A 19,300-nucleotide genomic window follows, 5' to 3' on the forward strand; every position below is an offset into this window, starting at 1 on the left:
ACCTTCTTATATTTCCCAAAGAAAATTTTTTTATTATATTCTTCCAATGAGCATATTAAACAACATCAAGGTCATGGAGGATTTGATCCCTATACAGGCCATTCACTTAAGAGATGGACTTGATGATCCTTGTGGGTCCCTTCCAACTCAGAATATTCTGTGATTCTGGAAATACTGCTAAAATTTAAAATTACAAGGACTCTACAAAGAAAGTAAAAAAATATTAATCAAATTTGGAAAAAGTATCCATTTAATCTATCTACAAAACAACCAACCAAAACAACTGAAATTATTATTGCAGGATTATTGCTAATTTAACTCTGAAAGCAGGATCCAAGAGTGCCATCTAACTTGAACTGGTGCCATACACAGCACCTTGATCTTACCCAGTGATCCACCAGAATGTGATTCTGGAGAGGAAAGAAGCACTGAACTCTGGACATGGATTCTAGAAGGGAGAAAAAGAAATCAAAGTGACTGATACAGGGCCAAGAGAAACAAGCAAAGCAGAAAACATGCTTTTGAAATTCCTTTTGTGTACGGTATTTTTTCACATTACTAAAATTTGCCATTTATGCTGCTGAGAGCTTGTTCAGAAAACACAAGCAGAGCTCCAGGGCTGTCAGCAGACTCGACCACTGGGACACAAGGAATAGCAGTGTTTCATATCAACAATACAACAAATAGCTGAAGGACTTTCACAAGACAGTGCAGGCCAGACAGTCTTTCCAGTCCAGCGCCTATATCAATGCAAGGTATGCTACCACAGGAGGGCATAAATAAGTTAATTGGGCAGTTAGTCATGAATGAAAATTCAGTTCTAGTGCTGTGATTTCATCAACATAGATGCACAAATGAAAAAAACCTGTAAACTCCAGAAAAGCATCCCAAACCTCCCCTTAGAAACCCTGTATCTCATTCATCAACAAGCAAGGGAAACTTTAGTATCCATAAATTTACACAGCCCACTCCTGTTCTACACCCAGCCCAGTGTCTGGTTGTCTGACTGCTCTTCAAGTTAATGTTCCTCTCCTAATCTGTTGGACTAAAACAGCATTTTAAAGAAAGGCTGAGAGAATCTCAAAGGTACTAAAGATGATTTACTTGTAGAATTCCAGTGCACATTTCTCTCTTCCCTCTTTCTCTGTTCTGAACAGCACCTAAAGAATGCTAAAACCAGCCACCCCTTCGGGACAACAAACCACTAGGTTTTTATCTTCAACTATAATTGGAACAACTCAGGTATTCTATCTACTCAAGTCACCAAACACCATTAGAGGGCTGCAATTAACCCAGCCAGAGCCAAGTGTTTCAAACATTTGCATTTTTCAGCTCTTGTTTGTGTAACCTGGCTCTCCTGTGCTGCAGTGTGTTACCACCCAGCTACACAACAGAGTCCTGCATTTTCTCTTTCTCACAGAACTTTTTTTGCAACTTTGCAGGGAACAATAAGAGTATATGTGAGACATATGCCTTTTTTTTTTTTAAGGGACAACAGTTTCACATTTCCGAAGTATTTAAACACTTGCAGTAAGATGACTGCAAGCAAACCATCACTTAATGAATGAAGTTTTTAAAGTCAGAGAAAGGAAAGGGGTAAAACTTCCAGCATTCAGCCACAGATTTCTACTTCAGCAAATACAAGGTATACTTTCAACTTCATCAAAACTGAACAACATTCTCAGTTTTATATAAAATACTGTACTGATTTTTTCCTTTATACTTTATTTAATCAACTTGAAGGTGGAAGCTCTAAATTCAAGAGCCCACTAGATCTTGTACTACCAAAAAGCCGACTTTATTTGCACTTAAAGCCAAAGTTTAAAACATTAAAACATGTTACATTACTTTTAAAATAATACTATTTTTGTAAAATTAAATAGTTATCACACAAAGAACTATTAGTTCTACTGAGTTTTATGCCAAGTAGAATGAAGACAACAAGCTGTAATAAGTCTGGATTTGTGTAATGTAAACAAGAGACAAAACACATTATTTGACTTCTATATACATCAGTATCTACATCTTAGAAATTTTACTCCAGTTTTCTGACTTAAGTAAACATATACTAAGATTTTACTCAAGACTTACAAACATTTCTGGTTTGGAAATGCTAGGCAGAAGGGAACAAAGCAGAATTTAAGGTTGTCTAACATGACTTCTTTCTTTTTTTCTCTATCATAACAGACACACCAGTCATGAAAAGAGAAAGTTAAAATTTCAAGTCTGCCCTATTTCCTAAAGACACTCCTAGAAACACTCAGAAGAGAAAAACAAACCACTGTGGTCTCAAAGCACCTTGTAATTATTACAAACACGATCAAAGCAGAAAAGAAGGTTTCCATAAATCCACAGTATCCTGTCAAGTGTATTTAATCCCCAAATGAGATGAAAAGAACCCAGAGAGGTGCCAAAGACCCAGCAGTTTGCTCTTCCCTCCAGACATATACACACAGACTGTTTGCTGTGGAATGCAGAGCACCACTGGCACCCTGGATACTGATGGAGAAAGTAACTGTGGAATTCAGTAAGTGGAACTGCTTATGGACCCTTTCCACAGTTACAAAGGCAACATTTATTCCCCACATCACACATTCCACACTTTCCTCCATCAGTCAGCATCACCTAACAGCCATCAAACCAGAATCAGACCCTGCATTAAAAAAAAAATAAATCAAATTATAGAAATGAAGTTTCTAAACTTGGCAAACTCCAGGCAGTGTCAAGTGTCACTCCACTGTGACTCAGAAGATCTAGTCGAGAGGTAAGCAAGGATGACCCAGCATCCCTTGGGTCACTCTACATATATTAAGCACATATAATTAAGAACACATGCAAAAAACATCATGTCCAGGCAAAACTAAATTTCTACATTCAAACCACCCTCTAACATTAGCTGCCCTTGCAATTGAGTTGGTTAGATTTTTGCTTGACACAAGAGAGATAAATATGGAAATCAAACACATGTATCCAGAGTCAAAAGTTCTCCGGGTCTAGATTCTTCCCCACCTTCAAAAGAAAGGGAATCCACATCCTTGTGAGTTACTGCCTACTGAACATATCAGGTGACTAGGAGCACAGCATTTCAAATCACTATTTCCCACCGACTGCCAGAAGCACTACTGAATATAAATAAATATGACTTAACCTCAGGAATGCTATTCAGGAATGAGTGAAACAATTTTTGTGCTTTTTCTTCCATACAGGCCCCCCTCAAACCCATTTTTGCACGTTACGGGCTTCATCTTTTTCATCACCAAGCAAAAAAGCAGAATTTGAATTATCTGGGAGACTATAGCCCCATAGCTCCTTGCACAGAATATTGCAGGTATGATACTCAGCACTCAGCACAGACTTACTTACAGGATCATTCACTGTTTCAGAAAACAAAGGTGGTTGTTCTGGAAAACAACACAGGATGAGCTGTGCAAATAACAGGACAAAGTAAATGCAGAAGGTGACATAACGAAATGCATCCACTTCAGCACCCTACAAAGGAAGGTAACACTCCAATTAGAAGGCTTGAGGAATTGATTTAAAACAATATGTTACCATTAAACAGAAAACCACTCCTTCCTGTAAGTTCTGCAAACTAAGTTAGTCCCACACTACCCACCCATGCAAATTAGGGGTAATGTCTATTTCAGTAAAGGGAAGGTAATGAGAGGGGGGAAGATGTGAAAAATACCATTAATTTTTATTCAGTCACTACCATAATCACACAAGCATGAACTTCTTTCCTTAGAGGAGCAAGGCGTTTATGCACTGGGTTACAAGGAGTATTCAAAGCAAATTTTTTAATTAGTACACACACAGAAGATAAGAATTAGAGGAGAAGAATTTAGATTGCACTTTGTACCACTGTGCTTAAATTCAGAGGTTCTTTCATTTTTTAGACTGGGACTGATACATAACATGTCAACCACAGCCCATCAAAGCACAGGAATAGATGGACACACACATCCCCCAGTAAAATCCCATTCACAACAGCTGAAGACAAAAGTTGGCTGAAAGTTCTCAAAATTCCCAACAGGGCTTAAAGGTCTCAAGAAATCAAAGTGATTTGCCATTTTCAGGCAGCCTTGCAATTAGTCTGATATTTGAGGTGGCCTTACTACAAGACATAAAAATATTTCACTTGTACACTTTCACTTTGCCCTGGCAGGTGAGACCACACCAGCACCGAACAAAGTGTTTCAGGAAATCCACGGTATAATAACAGGAAGGTGACGTAAACTCCCAGTTAAAACAGTTTCATATCAAAGATTATCCACTTTTAGTGTACTCAAGCAGACACATCCGCTTTCTCCAACAGCCAGAAAAATTTTCTTGGCAATTGTTGCTACAGGTAAAATCCCTATGAATTCCACTAGCAGTTCAAAACAGGAGTCATTAAGTCCTGATTGTTTTGCTGTTATAACCCAAGGAATGAAGGTACCCTGAATGAATCATTAACTGACTTGACTGGCATAATTAGCAAGTAACTCCTCTATTACTGCAGCATTTCAGATTATTTTCAACTGAATGAGGCTAAAAATCACTTACCATATTTAAGGCATGTTTTATTTTGGATATCAAAATCACTGTGGCACATAACAATGAGATAAACCAGAAAATCGTCATTACACCTGAAGACTGGACTCCTTTTATTCTTTCATATTGTATTAAATATGTGGCAACCAACTGTGAACAAATAAGATAAAAATATATGCCTAAGTTTTACAATATGTTATGCACATATTAAAGGTACTGTGCTAAACCGTGCTTATTTAAATTTCTAATCCAGTATGTCCCACACATACTAACACCCTGAAATTTTAAGTGTAATTCAAAAATACATTTAAATAGGAAATTCTCTGTATCAGTAGTGGACAAAAAAAAAAGAGAAAAGGAATATATATTACATAAAAATAAATGATCACATACACAAAAGTGCTGTCAAAAGTTGTTTTTGCAATAAAAAGATTTCTTTCCATATAAGTCACAATGCCAAACAACACTGACCAAGTATTACTCTACTTCTGTATTTTGTGTGCTTTCAGAGTCCTTTAGGAAGCTGGTACATCTCACTTGGCTGCTGACACAGGCATTTTCAATCAGCCTGACAAAAGCTTGACAACTGCATTATTAAATGACCACAAAGTACTTAACAGCTCTTGCATTTGTGGTAGGTTTGAGGGCTGTTGGGTGGGTTTTTTTTGTTTGGTTGTTGTTGGAGCTGTGGTGTCCCACTCCCCCTCGAGCATCTTGTTTAATCACTACCACTCCAAGTCCACTACATATGTGACAACAAATGAATAGCAAGGCATTTTCCTTGAAATGCAAGCAGCAAGGATACTGGTGTGGAAGTAGACAATAGTTGTGGATCTAGGCAGAAAGAGTTAGCTGGGGACACCTGTGTGACTGGTGGCATTTAGGATTTCCACTGTGCCACGAAGTGTAACAAAGAAAACATGCCCTAAAGAATGTTACATGCAAGAGAGTTTGTAATAAGATACTTAATAATGCAGTGCCTTTGACTGTCTTCCACCAAGTTCAGTGGTTTGTATTACCTAGGCTGAAACAGTATTCTTTGAGTTGATTCCTTCACCCCATGCTTGAGTCAAACTATTAAATAAATGGTAGCTCAAGCCTACCAAAATAAGATAAGACAATTAGCACTGCCTTATGTGCTGATGTGCAACACACTGAGCACTGCTGGGTTGGAGGGGGGTTTTTTCCTAATTTTTTTATTAAAACACAGCAGACATTTCAGAGTCAACTGTAGTTCAGCTGCAGAATAAGTCTGTATATAAAGGCAGTAGCTTAAAGAATTACAACACTGTGAGTAACATCAAGATGGTGTTATTGCTTAAGGTTTTGCATGAACAGTGGCCATGCAGAAGAACTTACCATTGTTATACCCAATACTGTAGGGCTAATGAGATAAAATATTTTTTGAGCTCCATTTTGACTTCTTTCCCAGAAAGAGTAGAAAAGGTCTGCCCAGCAGACTATCCACAGTATTAAACCCAAAGCCTGCAACAGAGAAGTGTCTTTAATACATCAGTTCACATAGATAATGCAGCACAACATATAGATGAACACTAGATGTTATGTGTTAGTAGAAGTCATAATCAGATCATATCCTTTGGGCAATTCTACAACATACACAAAAGAAAAGCAACTTGGCCTTGAGACTGAGTTGCCTAAAATAGTCTTCTCCAACTGGTCTTACAAAGGATCTACATGTCTGTTACTATGCCAGAGTAAATTTCAAAAAGCTTAATAAAAGGGCAAGGGAAGCATGTAAGGCTTGGAAATCAAACACAAGGAGAACAAGTAAGTTACAGCTGAAGTGTACATGCAGGCCAAGAATGGTGCTCAACAAAAATACTGTGCTAAAACACTGCTGAAAATAGATTCCCAGATAAGCTCAGTAAGCCCTGATTTTAAAAAGTCACGTACCGTTTTGGCTTTGTTAAGGGTTGACATCTGTATGTATCCCCTGTCATGACGGCGAAGGTACAGGTAGTACACTGGGAAGCAGATCCACAGGTAAGTGCAAGGAATCCAGACCAGGACTGTGTTCTGAAAGCATGGGGTGAAATCTGGATCTTCTGTGTACCATGTCAGATTCCAATCCTGGGGCAAGAAAACAGGTTGAGTTAAAGAAAAAGCAAACACTGAACTTCGATATTTAAAAGCCAGAAATAGCCGCAATCAGTCTTATTCTGTATCTCCTGTGCACTTATTTATACTTGTATTAAACTGGCTCCATTCTGTGATACATCTAATTTTATTGCACTTTTTGTAGCTCAGAAGTTTCAAACCTTCACAAGATGACGGTGTCACTTCTGTGGTTATACACAGCTACCATAACATACAGCTCACTCGAGCGTAATAGGGATCCTCAACAGCATTTACCAGGATCTTTAACAGTATTGATCAAGAATTTTCACATTATCATTGCAAAAAAACCACGACAGTGCTAGCTACCTCCCACTATAACCACTGTGCATCACATGTATGTTTAAATATTCAGATACACTGCATTCCCAAATTTCCACCTGCAAACATTATCTGGCACACAGTAAAAGTGAATGGCAGAAGACAATATCATGCCAGTATTTGTAAAGCATAGCTCCCAAGCTGTCTGCAGCAAACCCAGTTGAGGATTCACAACAAGGCACAGAACTAAGTAAAAGGCTCACTCTTGCAACCTATTTCCTACTCAACAACAAGAGAATCTAAATCAATATAATTCAATGTTTTCCTATTTTTCTCAACACAAGTGTCAAAACCAAGACAAACAACCTTACAATCAAACCAAAACTGACACAGTAACAAAAATGTGATCACCATTTCCAGTACTGGTACAAGGACTATTTACAATGACAGACTGTTTAATAAAATGAGCTTTCATATCATATTTATGTTTGCTCTCAGTTAGGACAATCTCTTGCAGCAAATTTTACCTTAAAATTACTGACACTCTGCTGAAAAATTATCAAAAGCGACACTTCCTCTCAAGTGCCATAAATTTTTGACTGTCCAACAGAACAATGCAATACAGAAATACTGCTGCTGCAGATGGACTGCAATACTGGACAGCTGAAACATCCCTCACAAGCCTCTGTTTAAAAGCCCCACAGCCAAGAGCAGCAGTCCCAAGCCCAAAGCCTTGTTAACTATACTATCATCTTCAGTAGCAAAGCATTTTTTCAGACAGTTGCTCAGCCTGCACCACCAGTACCACTACTGGGACATAATGATCCTTCTCCTCTATAAAAGCCTGAGCTGGTCACAGAATCTAAGTGCCATTATCCACATTTTATAGATGAGGAAACAGAACCAAAAGGAGCTGTAGTGCCTGTCCCCTCTATTCCAACATCAAAGCTGAAACCAGATCCAACTGCTCAGAATCATCACACTTTGATCTTTGTTTGTCCCCATCTTCCACTGATTAAACAGTTTCAAGCACAATTACAAAGAGAACATAGATCTAAAGAGAAATGGAAGATGTATTTGCCTTCCCCATTTCCCTCAATTTCTGTCAGAATCTAAGACTTCTTTTCCAGTTAGATACCACAGACTGTATGCACAGGACACTCACTGTTATTTTTCTCCTCTAATTCCACAGCATGCTAAAAATTCTTCTCACTTCCTATCATTTTTAATTTTCCAGTTTTTAGAAAATCTCTGAACTTACTACAGCTAATTCAAGGGAATTCACACTGGTAGAGCATACGAATGCCCAATTATGTTTCAATGTATCTGCAGAGGGGTCACATAAGCTGTTCGTGACCAGGCAGTGCCTGCGAGACACTGTGGGCAAGCCACATGCTTATTAAGTTTCCTAACTGCATAACTCATCAGAAATTTCGGCTGAGTCATCCTTACATTTAGCCACCACACAAATGTTTTCAGCTTTCTAAGTCCCAGCTGCTCCACTACAGCGCAACAGCCAAGAAAAAGTCTCATGACTCTGCAGAACAGTTTACAATGCACAAATTAAGACAGTTACAAGATTATACAAGTAAATCGACAGGATGTAATCAGCTTTACCACAAACAAACAAGAGCATTTTACTGAATAAACTTTTGGAGATCTACACACTGCTTAAGAAAGTTACTAACTCCTTCTGCAGTGTTTGTAAATGCTTGCTGTAAAATGAATCAGGAAAGTACCAGAGAGGTCAGAGCAGGTAATGCACATGTCACTGCCACGTGGCGAAATAAAAGCAAGAAGTGCTGTCTGCATGACTGCTATGCATATTGGCTGGAGGACATTCTAAAAACATGTGCAACCTTTCATTTGACTTTCTTATTTGCAAGTTATCTGGAGGTGTTTGTTTCTGCATAAAATGCAAGAAGGATGGGACAAATAGGCAATTTTGGTTCAGACTATCTGCTAGAATTTAACAGCTGCAGCAACATCAGTGTATCTTCTTTCATACTTTTTCCAGGATTTGATCCAGAGGCTGTTGCTATCAAGTAGGAGCATGCTTAGCTTAAAATCCACTTCTCCTCCCAGTACAAGAGAAATGGCAACACATAGGTGAGATGCAGAGGCTGCTTCCATTTTACATTCACTTCAGGTGAAAAAGACAAGGAATGCACGAAGAGAACACAGCAGTATTATTCCTGCTGTTTCCACAGGTGCAATTCCCTCAGGCTGTGTCTACACAAGGCAGGAGGAGAGACAGGGATGGGGTTGTGGACACAATACTTGCTGCTGAGCAATAGCCTCACAAGTTTCCACTCAGGTCCACACCAAGTGAAGTTGCAGGCTCTGCTGCAGACTGACCATCTGCCACTGGAGCACATTTCCCAGTTACCACCTGTGCAAAAGTCACTGGAGCACATTTCCCAGTTAACACCTGTGCAAGAGCCAGTGGAGCACATTTCCCAGTTAACACCTGTGCAAGAGCCACTGGAGCACATTTCCCAGTTACCACCTGTGCAAAAGTCACTCAGGCCACACTTGAGAGACCAAACGAGCAGGACAGGGGACTGTCAGTAGGTCACATCAGCAGCAGGTTCCCAGCCTGAACTGAGCTGTTGATGCCCTCAGCAGACAAAATCAAGAGGAACTCAATTCATTACAGAAGACAGGCATAGCCCAAGCTCTGCATGGAGGATACCACAGCTTTATGAGATTCAACTGTGGCTGGAAAACACGTCACACTCATCATGAAACCAACATGCATTCATATTCAAATCATCAGGTTCAGTTACACAAGTCTAGACCAGTTCTGCCAGTATAAAGTACATGCTTCTCCTTTGCCTTATATAAACCCAGTTTTATTTTTTTCCATCAAAACCAAAAATCCTTCATGGAACATTCACTGAAGCAGACCTTTGTATTTAACAGACATTAATTAGCAAATTAACAACATTTTTTCTGACTCAAGTTTTAGAAATGCTATTTTAGCAAGTTCTATTAAAGCACAAAGCTGCCCCGTTTTTCACATCTCAAAGATTAATACTTTTCACTCTGATTGATCAGTTAACCCTTCCACTTTCCAAGGTCACAACAAATGACAGAGATACAACTATCCACTGAAAGCCTACACAAACCAGCAGATTCCTGTCATGAAGGAAGAGGAAGAAAAAAGGGGTTAAGGTCTATAGCTCTTAGACTGTACAATTAGAAACCAGCCTTTATTTTAAGCTATGACTGCAGGAACCCACTGGAGAAGAATCAGTCTGATTCTTGTTCCTTTCTTACTACATGCTGGGAGAGAAGAGATCTGCTAGTTTTAGCCTAGTCCAGAAAAAACATATCTCAGATGTTAAATAATTTCAGATTTTTTTTTCCCTTTCAAAAATTCCTTGACAATTTTAAAGTTTCCCAGAATAGCAAATGAGTATTTTTAAATTTATCTGACCTATTTCTCAGTTTTTGTTTTCACCACCAGCACTGTGACTGAAAAATACTGGTCCACAGTTTTTGTGCCCTGTAGCAGGTTTTCTCTCATGGCACGAAAAACCTTCCCATCACGTCTGAAGGGAAAACCTTTATCTACAAGAAAGGCACAAAAAAATTCTTGGCATTCTCCAGAATCAAATGACCTGGTTCTATTCACAGGTAAACCACTTATGTACAGTGCATAAACCCTAGCTAAATTAAGAACTATACTAACTCCTGTCTAAAATTTCAGGAGCAGGCAAGATAAAAACATCAGAAGCAGGAATGTCAGACAAAGGTGTAACAGAAAAGATCAGTTATTGTGCCTGTGCTGAGGGAAGGCAGAGCAAAGGGAAGCTGTTATGCCTCCAGGATGCCTAACCTGAGGAATAACAGCATTTGACACTGGACAAGCAGCCAGGAAAGGTTGTTTAGTGAGCAGCCAGTGGCTGCTTGTTCTCACATCAATAATCCTACTTGACCCACAGCACATTTTAAAATTATCACTGGCAGAAATGAAGAGACCAAAATTGCTCAGTTGCACACCTGCTGTGTGCAAGTGTGCTGGAGATGTATGCTGCCAGCACACTGTTAAATCCACCTGCATGAACCAACTGTGACAGAAAAATTACTAAAACATTACCACACATTTGTGTAAAAAAAAAAAAGAGATTACAAAACCACACTGAAATCTTAATATCATGGCCAACACTTACTCTTTCAAATGGAGTTTGACACTGACATTGGTGTGTACCCATTACTTCAGTATCACCCACCTCCTTTGTCATACCAAGATATGGTTTCTCAATCTTATCTTCCTAACAGTAGAAAACACTTTTCATTTAATGCAATGCTTACATTTTAGTTGAGCGCAAGTAATTAGCTCTCTCAGGCAGTAACACTGTAATTGCAGCTGACAACTTTCATTTTAATATCATCACTTTCCCACTGAAATCGGAAGTCTCACAATCTGGCAGCTCTCGTATTAAAAAATTCCCCAGTGTAGCACCTATAAACCCAAGAGCTGACTCAACCATTCTCCTCAGTGTAGGCTGAAAGTTGATGGCCTCACAGCATTCATCTAGGACAGCAAATTTCCTGCCTGCCTCTCCCCAAATAGGAGATTTGGCAAATCTGGCTGAGCCTAGAGGAGTTGCATCAGTGGGCAAAAGGTGAGGGGAGGTGCAGAAAAGGTCCTCTCTCTTTAAGGTTGCTTTAAAGGAATTCTCACCTTGTTTTAAAAAAGTCCATGATACCTGATGTAGCTTCTTTGTTCTCTCATTCACATTTTGGAGTCAGACCATGAAACATGTGCTGAAGCTCACCATTTGTCTAAGAGCATATTTAGAATAGAGCCTAAACAAGCACAATCAAGCACAACCCTGACCAGCATAACATCTGCTCTGCTGTGCTTAGTGTTCAGGCTACACCACAGGTGGTGTATAAAGGTTGATAAAACAAGCAACAGATATTTGTGCAAGAAAAATACTCCAGAACCCCCCCAGAAAGCAGCAGAAACACCCCTCCTATCTGCTCAGGAACATTCACAGAAACAAGCAGTAGACAGTAACAACATCCCTAAAACTGAAAAACAAGGCACAAAACAAGGTATATGACACTGAAATAGCCATCACAAACTCCTATTTACATGTTTATAAGTCCTTTAAAAATACTAGGTCTATTATACTGAAATTATTTTGAAAAAAATAGTACTACTTGCATTAGAGGATCCAATGGCTCTAGAATCAATTCCAGATGAAGCAGCTAATATACATGGACAAACATACTTTTCCACCTCAGCTGACATTTATTTCCTCTAGCTTTTTTTCTTAATAAACAGGAAGTTACCTAAAATGCACAGACCTCTCCTATGACACAATGCAGTTGTTTTTCTTGCAACTGAAGTTAGTGCAGAATGTACAAGTAAAATGGTACCTTTGTGGTGGTGCACACAGTGACCTCATGCTGCATTTATATGAAACTTTTAATACACAGCCAATTCCTTTGAAGTCTGTACTAACTGTATGAAATGAATGGTTTATTGGTTTACTGTAACATCTAAGGGTGTACTCTGCAAATAGGAGGCGGAAGAAAAATTTAAAATACTTGTACAGATTTTACAGTAATACTTTTCTAACAGCTACTTCACATGTTTGATGAAAGGCAGCAGTGATTTTTTTAACATGTTTTGAACACACAAAACTAGGATTCTACTAAAAAGTAAAAGCCACACAACCAAATACTTGATCTCATTCCCAGATCTCCACAGACTCTTGAAACTACTTCTGCCAGGAGAAATTCTGGAATTATGCCCCTGCACAGACCTATACCACTTACCACAGGCAGTGGAACAAATGAACATAGAGTGAGCCTGACTGCCAATTTGGGAAGAGACTTCAGTACTTCCCTTCGTGGTCTCATGTGAGGGTAAGTGCTCCTATACCCACGAAATTCTCAGACCTTTCTTCAGGCCAATAAAACCCCAAATAAATCCATAAGTTTCTGCCTTTTTGTTCTTCTACTGCCACAAAGGTGAAATAAGAAATGTTAATGGTAATTACCACACTGGGTTCTATGAATTAGATTCAGATCTCCAACCCCTGGGGAGATCACATTCACCCACAGAAAAAAACACAGTTTGGAGTTTTCTTTATTACTACAAGAGAACTAAGCCTACCATGCAACATGGGATCTTCTTTTAAACTGATATTAGAATCTTGGGCAGGGGGTGATCACTAAACAGTGAGAACACAAAACATTTCTCAAAAAATCATGAACAGAACAAAACTCCTGCTATTAAGTATGAAGCTCATTGGTTAAAATGCTAGTAGGAGTCAGGGAAGCAAGGAACAAATAACTTGTTTAGCGAAAGTTAAAAAAAATACAGGTTTCCAATTAAGATTTTGACATGCAAGTCATATAAAGAGCCTTAAATCATTCATAAGCAAGCCTTCTAGCCCAGTTCCCCAGAATAATATGCAAGAATTGAGACCTCAAATGGGGGAAAAGACCATGCCTCTCCTTCTTCCTTTGTTTTGAAGTAATTCTGGAATATAACTTTTATTGTTATAGTCTCTTAATGTTATCACAAGACAAGACTGTTAGAGGAAGAGGTAGAAAATCAAAAAAAATTAATAATAATCACATAATAAAGAGAGGTCCTAAAATTTTTAAATCCTTTATATAAAGAAGATTTAGGGTGGAAAAACACCAGTAAGTGACAGAGAAATGCCCTTAATTTCTCATAATGTTTTCTATTAGAAATGGTTTTAGCAAGTTAGAAATGGTTTTAGCAATGGTTTAAGTTCTCAACAGTAATGACTTACATAATGTAGATTTGACTTGTTAATATAGCTAACAAAAAGCCTCTACCTTCCAATAATTGGTCCTGCATTTAAATCAGGTGTCTGTACCTCCTTGTCCCAAACCCAAACATCAGTATTTCCTCACGTTTACAAGGAGTTGAGATCCTTTGTTATAGAAAGCACTGCATCAGCTGAAACAGTGTGTAAAATTACAAGCAAAAAAGTGTGTTTTGCTGTTGTTTAGCCTAAAATAAGAAGAACCTTTTAGCCTAAAATAAGAAGCTGGTGCTAAGAAATCACCAGAGAAAGGAACACCTGCAGTTGTGGCACTTACAAGAGTTGTAAGTAACCCAAGTAGCTAAAAGCCACTCAACTATGGCTATTTATTTTGTGTCAGAGAAATATATGACAGATTATATCAGTACTTGCAAAATTAAAATGTAGCCTCTCTCTACAGACGTAGCACTTCCCTGCCATATCTGCAAGTGCCACAACACAACATTTGGCCAAATGACAACAAAATATTTACCATTCAGTTTCAGAACCAAAGGATAGGTTTTACCCTTCTGTAAAGTTTTTCACTAAAATCACTGTTACTTAACAGGATACAGGAGAAAAAGATTCCTGCTCCCATCTCCTTTTTGCACCAAACCCAGGGTTTTTGCTTAATGATACAGGCAACAGCCTGTACCTTGAGTTCAAATCACTGAGAAGTCTGAACACACCTGGGGTAATGATCTTATCAAGGGACTAAGAGAACAGCTTACATTGGGATAAACTGTCTCTGAAGCTCCCACGGATGCAAATAGGGAGAAAACAGTAATGCAGGGAATTCTGACTCTATTAAAAGTAAGCAAAAGGTCAGTACCCAGCAGTAGGCTTTTTAGGGATGACCCAGAATGACTTCAGCACAACCTGGCTTGACCTTCCCTTGGTCCCAGTATAGCACAGTGTTTCAATGCAAACTGCACTGTAATTGCATGGAACAGCAACAGTTATTCAGGCATTTTGCTGCTTTTCTTTCCTCACTTAACTTTTCGGAGCAACCTTGAACTGGCAGCCATAGAATGACAGGTCATCTGTTCAGAAAATCCCTATCAACAACAGATTATCAGGCTTAATTTCCCTGTATTTCCCCTAAACTGATCTATTCTGGATCAGTTTCATTTCTAATCTAAGTTTAATTTCTATGCAAATTTAGATCCTTGTTCATATGACCAATAAAAAAAAAGTCTTACAGATTTAAATGGAAGAAAGCTGACAAATGGGCCTCTGGCTTTCATCACTAAAAAACACAGCAGCCAAGCCATGCAAATCATGCAATCTGCTGTTAATTGTAATAAAGGCACCTTCTTGAGTGAAGGGATTTCTGCTTAACACTCTACTGCTGCTCCTCTGTTCCAAACATTGTCCACATAAGACCTTCCTCTGTCAACAAATGAGAAGTTTCCTGATCTGCATACTCTTAACTGGTCACAAAGGCACTCCTAAACTTGATACCTCTACAAGTAAAGGCAGAGGTTAAATTCATAGCTTTTATCAAGCTCACCCAGCACCCTCTCACAGCACCTCAAACCTCCTCCCTAGCTTTGCCACAAACACACCAGAAAAGCACTACAGACATATCTTACAGTGCAAAAAGCTTCAGGGTTCCAAGATATGTGCCAATTTACTACTTATCTGATGCATGGAAGCATAAGCCACAGATCTTCAGAACAACATGAAATTGCTCCTTACATAAAATATCTGGTTTTCCTTCAGAAGTCTACTTCAGTAAAACTACCAGTGTCCTCATAAACAATATAAGCACAGCAGCTGTTTATGTCACACAGTATCGCTTCACAAATGTCAGCTAAGAATATAACGAATTGAAGAATATTAATACTTTTTTTTCTTAATAAAATTCCATCAAGCTACATTATAGATCTCTCTGGCTAAAACAATGTCAACCCAAATACAAAACATAATGTCTTTGGACAAAGAAAGTACATTTACTTAGGCAGACAAACATGCCTGAAAGCCTCAGACAGAGGAAGGACAGCAAAGAGAGCAGAGTCCAACCCCTCCAAGCTGGTCCCTGGAAATTGTGAGCGAGGCTCTGCCTCACCTTTACTCATTCGTCCTGTTTTTCTTCTGTAGTTTGGTTTCATATGAAGAAGTGCTAAATCCAGAACAGTAAGTGGATACCATTTCTTTACTAACACTGAAGAGGCTCCACAAAAGCTTTCTGCACCAATAGGAAAGAAATAGGCCAGGGTTTACACAGGCTGAGATATAGCTTGAATAATTACAGGACTCTAGTTTTCAAAACAGAGGAGATGAAAACTCTTCTCTCCTAGAAGTCAATGCAATTACTTGCTTTAAATCCTTCCTCAAAAACCAGAAGCCCAACTAGAAAAATGTGGAAAAAAATTCAAATGAATTCTCACTGAAGTAAAGAATTGGAGCTAACTTTTGTCTAAATCAACTTTAAAAAAATACAATGCCTGTGAAGGACACAATAGGAGCTTATATAAATACAAGCCGTTTATCTCACATTCCCTTAAGTATAAGGAAGAACCTCAAAGTTTCAGATTCGTATTTCCTACTTCTTTTTCATAAAAACCCTTCTGAGTGTTGGGCTTGAAATATCCCAGAGCCACAAAAACTGTTAACCTCTTCCTTTAGCACTTTTAAACATGAAAAGACTTCTCTAAACACGATACTGAGGAGGTTACAAGCTCTGAAAAACCAAAATCAAAATTTTACTCAGAAGAAAGGAAACCCAGCTGACTATTTCAAAATGTAAATGCACTGAGAGCACTGACTGCGTGCACACATGTCCAGACAGCCAGGTCAGCAGGCCAAAGTGTGCAGCAAGTTCTCCATCTGCCTTGACACTTATCCTGCTTACCTGGAGTGACAGTGGTCCTCACCCCACCTTACCTTTGGTTTTTTGTGCACTGGTATTGAAACAAGGTAGACTGCACTCAGACACTAGTGATACTCTGGCCAAAGCTATCTCAGCTATGTTTGGTCACAAAAAAGTTTTACAGCTTAAACAGGCCCTTGAAGTCACTGACCTAGAATGCAAGTAGAGCAAAATGCTACCTCAAGTCCACTAAAGTATTTTAAAGCTTTTATTGTCATCAACAGCTGTCAGTAAATAGTGAATTTATCTTACACAGTTGTACTTTTCTTTATATTATGGGTGGGATACTCATTCTGAGATACTCAGTGATGCCAGAGCAAGGAAGGGTTAAACAGCACCCTTTTAAAAAGTGAGTCTAGTTCAAAGGAAGTAAGATGCAGTAAAGTTCCACAGACAAATTTGATTGCAGTGAAGTTAATACACTGAGTAGGGGCACAGAAGCAGGCTAAACAGCGAGAAAAGGGGAAAAAAAAAACAGAGTGAAGAAGATGGCAAGCTTTCTTGGGCTCCTGACCTTTCAGAGTAAGTATTAAATAAAACCAATCTGTTTAATTCTCAGACAAGAACTTTCAACAATAACATTCCTTGGGTGTGCAAACAAGAAAAATCCTGGCCAGCAAAGCCTAAGAAGATTAGCATACAGTTTTTAAGGGTCCATTAAGTCCTTTCAACCACAGCCTCCCCCACAATTCAAAACTGAGTTGTCCTACACCTTTGAAAGAAAACACATCTTTTCCTTGAAGCTGAGTTTGCCAGAAATCCCTCTGCTCCTCTAGCACAGCCTCAGGACCAACCAAAATAGCTGATGCAGCCATATAGTTCACCACAGGAATGCAATAACACGTGCCACCAGGTATGCAGATATCACCCAGCTCTGAGGAGCAGAAGAGTGAAGTACCTCAAGACAGGAAGAGCAGCAACACAACCACAGGGTAGTACAACCACAGGTGGTATCTAAAGCCCAGCAGAACACCACATATACACAGGCATTTTCTGAAAATTTGTTACTACTTCAGCTTTAAACAGCAGTAGTAATGGAGATGCCAGAAAACAGAGCAGCCAGAGCATCCATGAGCACCCAAACCACCACTGCCACCTTCCCCACTACTGGGAATGATGCAACAACCAAGTGGAAATAGAGTGTTACTTATGAAGACAATGAAGATTTTTCCAGGCACATCCAACCCTAATTGGAATCCACAATTGTTCTTTTGCAGGATTAGAAGAATCCAGAAATCAAACAACCACACCCAAAGGATCTGAAACTGGAAGAAATGAAAGGCAGAGTCCACATGATTTGCAGACAGATGACAAATCCCAAAACCTCGGGAACCAATGCAACTAGTGAAAAAACATATGGAATAGTTATGACACACCACAAATACCAGAAATGGCTGTAGTATATATAAGAATAGTGTTTTCCTAATAAAAGAATCTGCTATCAGAAATCCTGCATAAACTAGTTGCTTCCAACATCTTAAGTGTAGTTCTTGCTTCCACCTGATGTTGCAATTCCACAGCTCAGGGAATGAGCCAGCAACTCTTTTTCACAATACTACTACTCTCTCAAGTCAGATTTTCCATAAACCAATTCTGAAACATGTATTCTCTAAAGCTCTTCAAATAAAAAGTCTAACGCTAAGAGAGGGGAAGAAATGTAGGATGACAACTCATAATTTAGCCATTTCTAAGAAACCTGAAAATTAGCTGAGAAGAGATATGAGCATAAGGAATGCAAAAGCAGGTTAGCAATTATGATCAGCTGGGAAAAACTAAATATATGCTGGGTAATATGTTAATGGTTCTTGAGACAAAACATTACAATGGCATTTGTTGGGACATCTGATTCTATTTTATTTTTTTAACTAGTAATGCAGCTCATTAGCTCAATACCATTTGGCAAATATCTGATGAATACACAAGTAGTTCTTTCCACGTTTTCCTCTCACCCATATAGTGCCTTCAATAGCTCTCTCCCGTTTTCTTCCTTTGACTTTCAGCTCTCTCTCCTCCCTTCCTCCACACACCCCCTTCTCCGTATAACCTGTTTCTTCCCGGGATGGATTTTCACCCCCAGGTGCCTCGCTGCTGCAGCACCCGCGTGCCCGTGCACAACCCCCGTGTCTCGGCTGAGCAGGACCCAACTGCAGCGTCCCCACACCGCTCACCTATGCGCACCTGGTTCCAGTTCACCCACAGCACCTGCGCTCACCCGCTCTCCGCTGAGGAACGGCGAAAACACTGCTGTGCAAACACGCTACAGAGCTGCCAGCCCGCAGAAAGCGTGTCCGTGGCCTCCTCCCCAGCGCACCCCGCTCCCGAGCCGCCAGACACCGTTATTGTTGTTACCGCACAGCCCCGAGTAACGCGGCCGGCAGAGCCCCGCTCCGGTCGCTCGGGAGCTCGTTCCCAGTCTCCCAGGCAGGCACCCACCCGCCGGTTCCCCCCTCCAGGCGTTTTCCTGCCCGAAGCCCCGCACACGAGGCGCGCCGATGTCCCCTCTGCGACCCGGGCGCGGGGACACCGCGCGCAGGCGGACACCGGGACCCGCCGGCCCCGGCGCGGCCCCCCCGCCGGCCCGGGCCGGGGCTCCGGCACCGCCGCCCCCGCTCTGCCCCAGGGCAGCGCCGGCACCGCAGGCTCCGCTCCCCCGGAGCGCCCTCGGGCTCCGCCACCAGCCCCGTCCCGCCCC

The 19,300-nt window shown here is 40.0% G+C and overlaps 1 protein-coding gene across 4 annotated transcripts in view; it reads right to left on the reverse strand.

Moving 5' to 3' along the window:
- The window catches only part of LOC113952608 (multidrug resistance-associated protein 1), a 50,120-nt gene that overhangs the window by 29,622 nt on the left and 1,198 nt on the right, over positions 1–19,300 (reverse strand). For all 4 annotated transcript variants that reach the window (XM_027654873.1, XM_027654872.1, XM_027654875.1 and 1 more), the window contains exons 2-6: positions 6,448–6,624; positions 5,893–6,018; positions 4,546–4,683; positions 3,364–3,489; positions 387–448 (exon numbers count right to left, since the gene is read on the reverse strand). In XM_027654873.1, coding sequence (XP_027510674.1) covers positions 387–448; positions 3,364–3,489; positions 4,546–4,683; positions 5,893–6,018; positions 6,448–6,474 — 479 coding nt within the window. In that variant the 5' untranslated portion in view covers positions 6,475–6,624. The remainder of the gene's footprint in view (positions 1–386; positions 449–3,363; positions 3,490–4,545; positions 4,684–5,892; positions 6,019–6,447; positions 6,625–19,300) is intronic.

Source organism: Corapipo altera, unplaced genomic scaffold (genome assembly GCF_003945725.1).
Source record: "Corapipo altera isolate COAL_440 unplaced genomic scaffold, ASM394572v1 98, whole genome shotgun sequence".
NCBI classification, from domain to species: Eukaryota; Metazoa; Chordata; class Aves; order Passeriformes; family Pipridae; genus Corapipo; species Corapipo altera.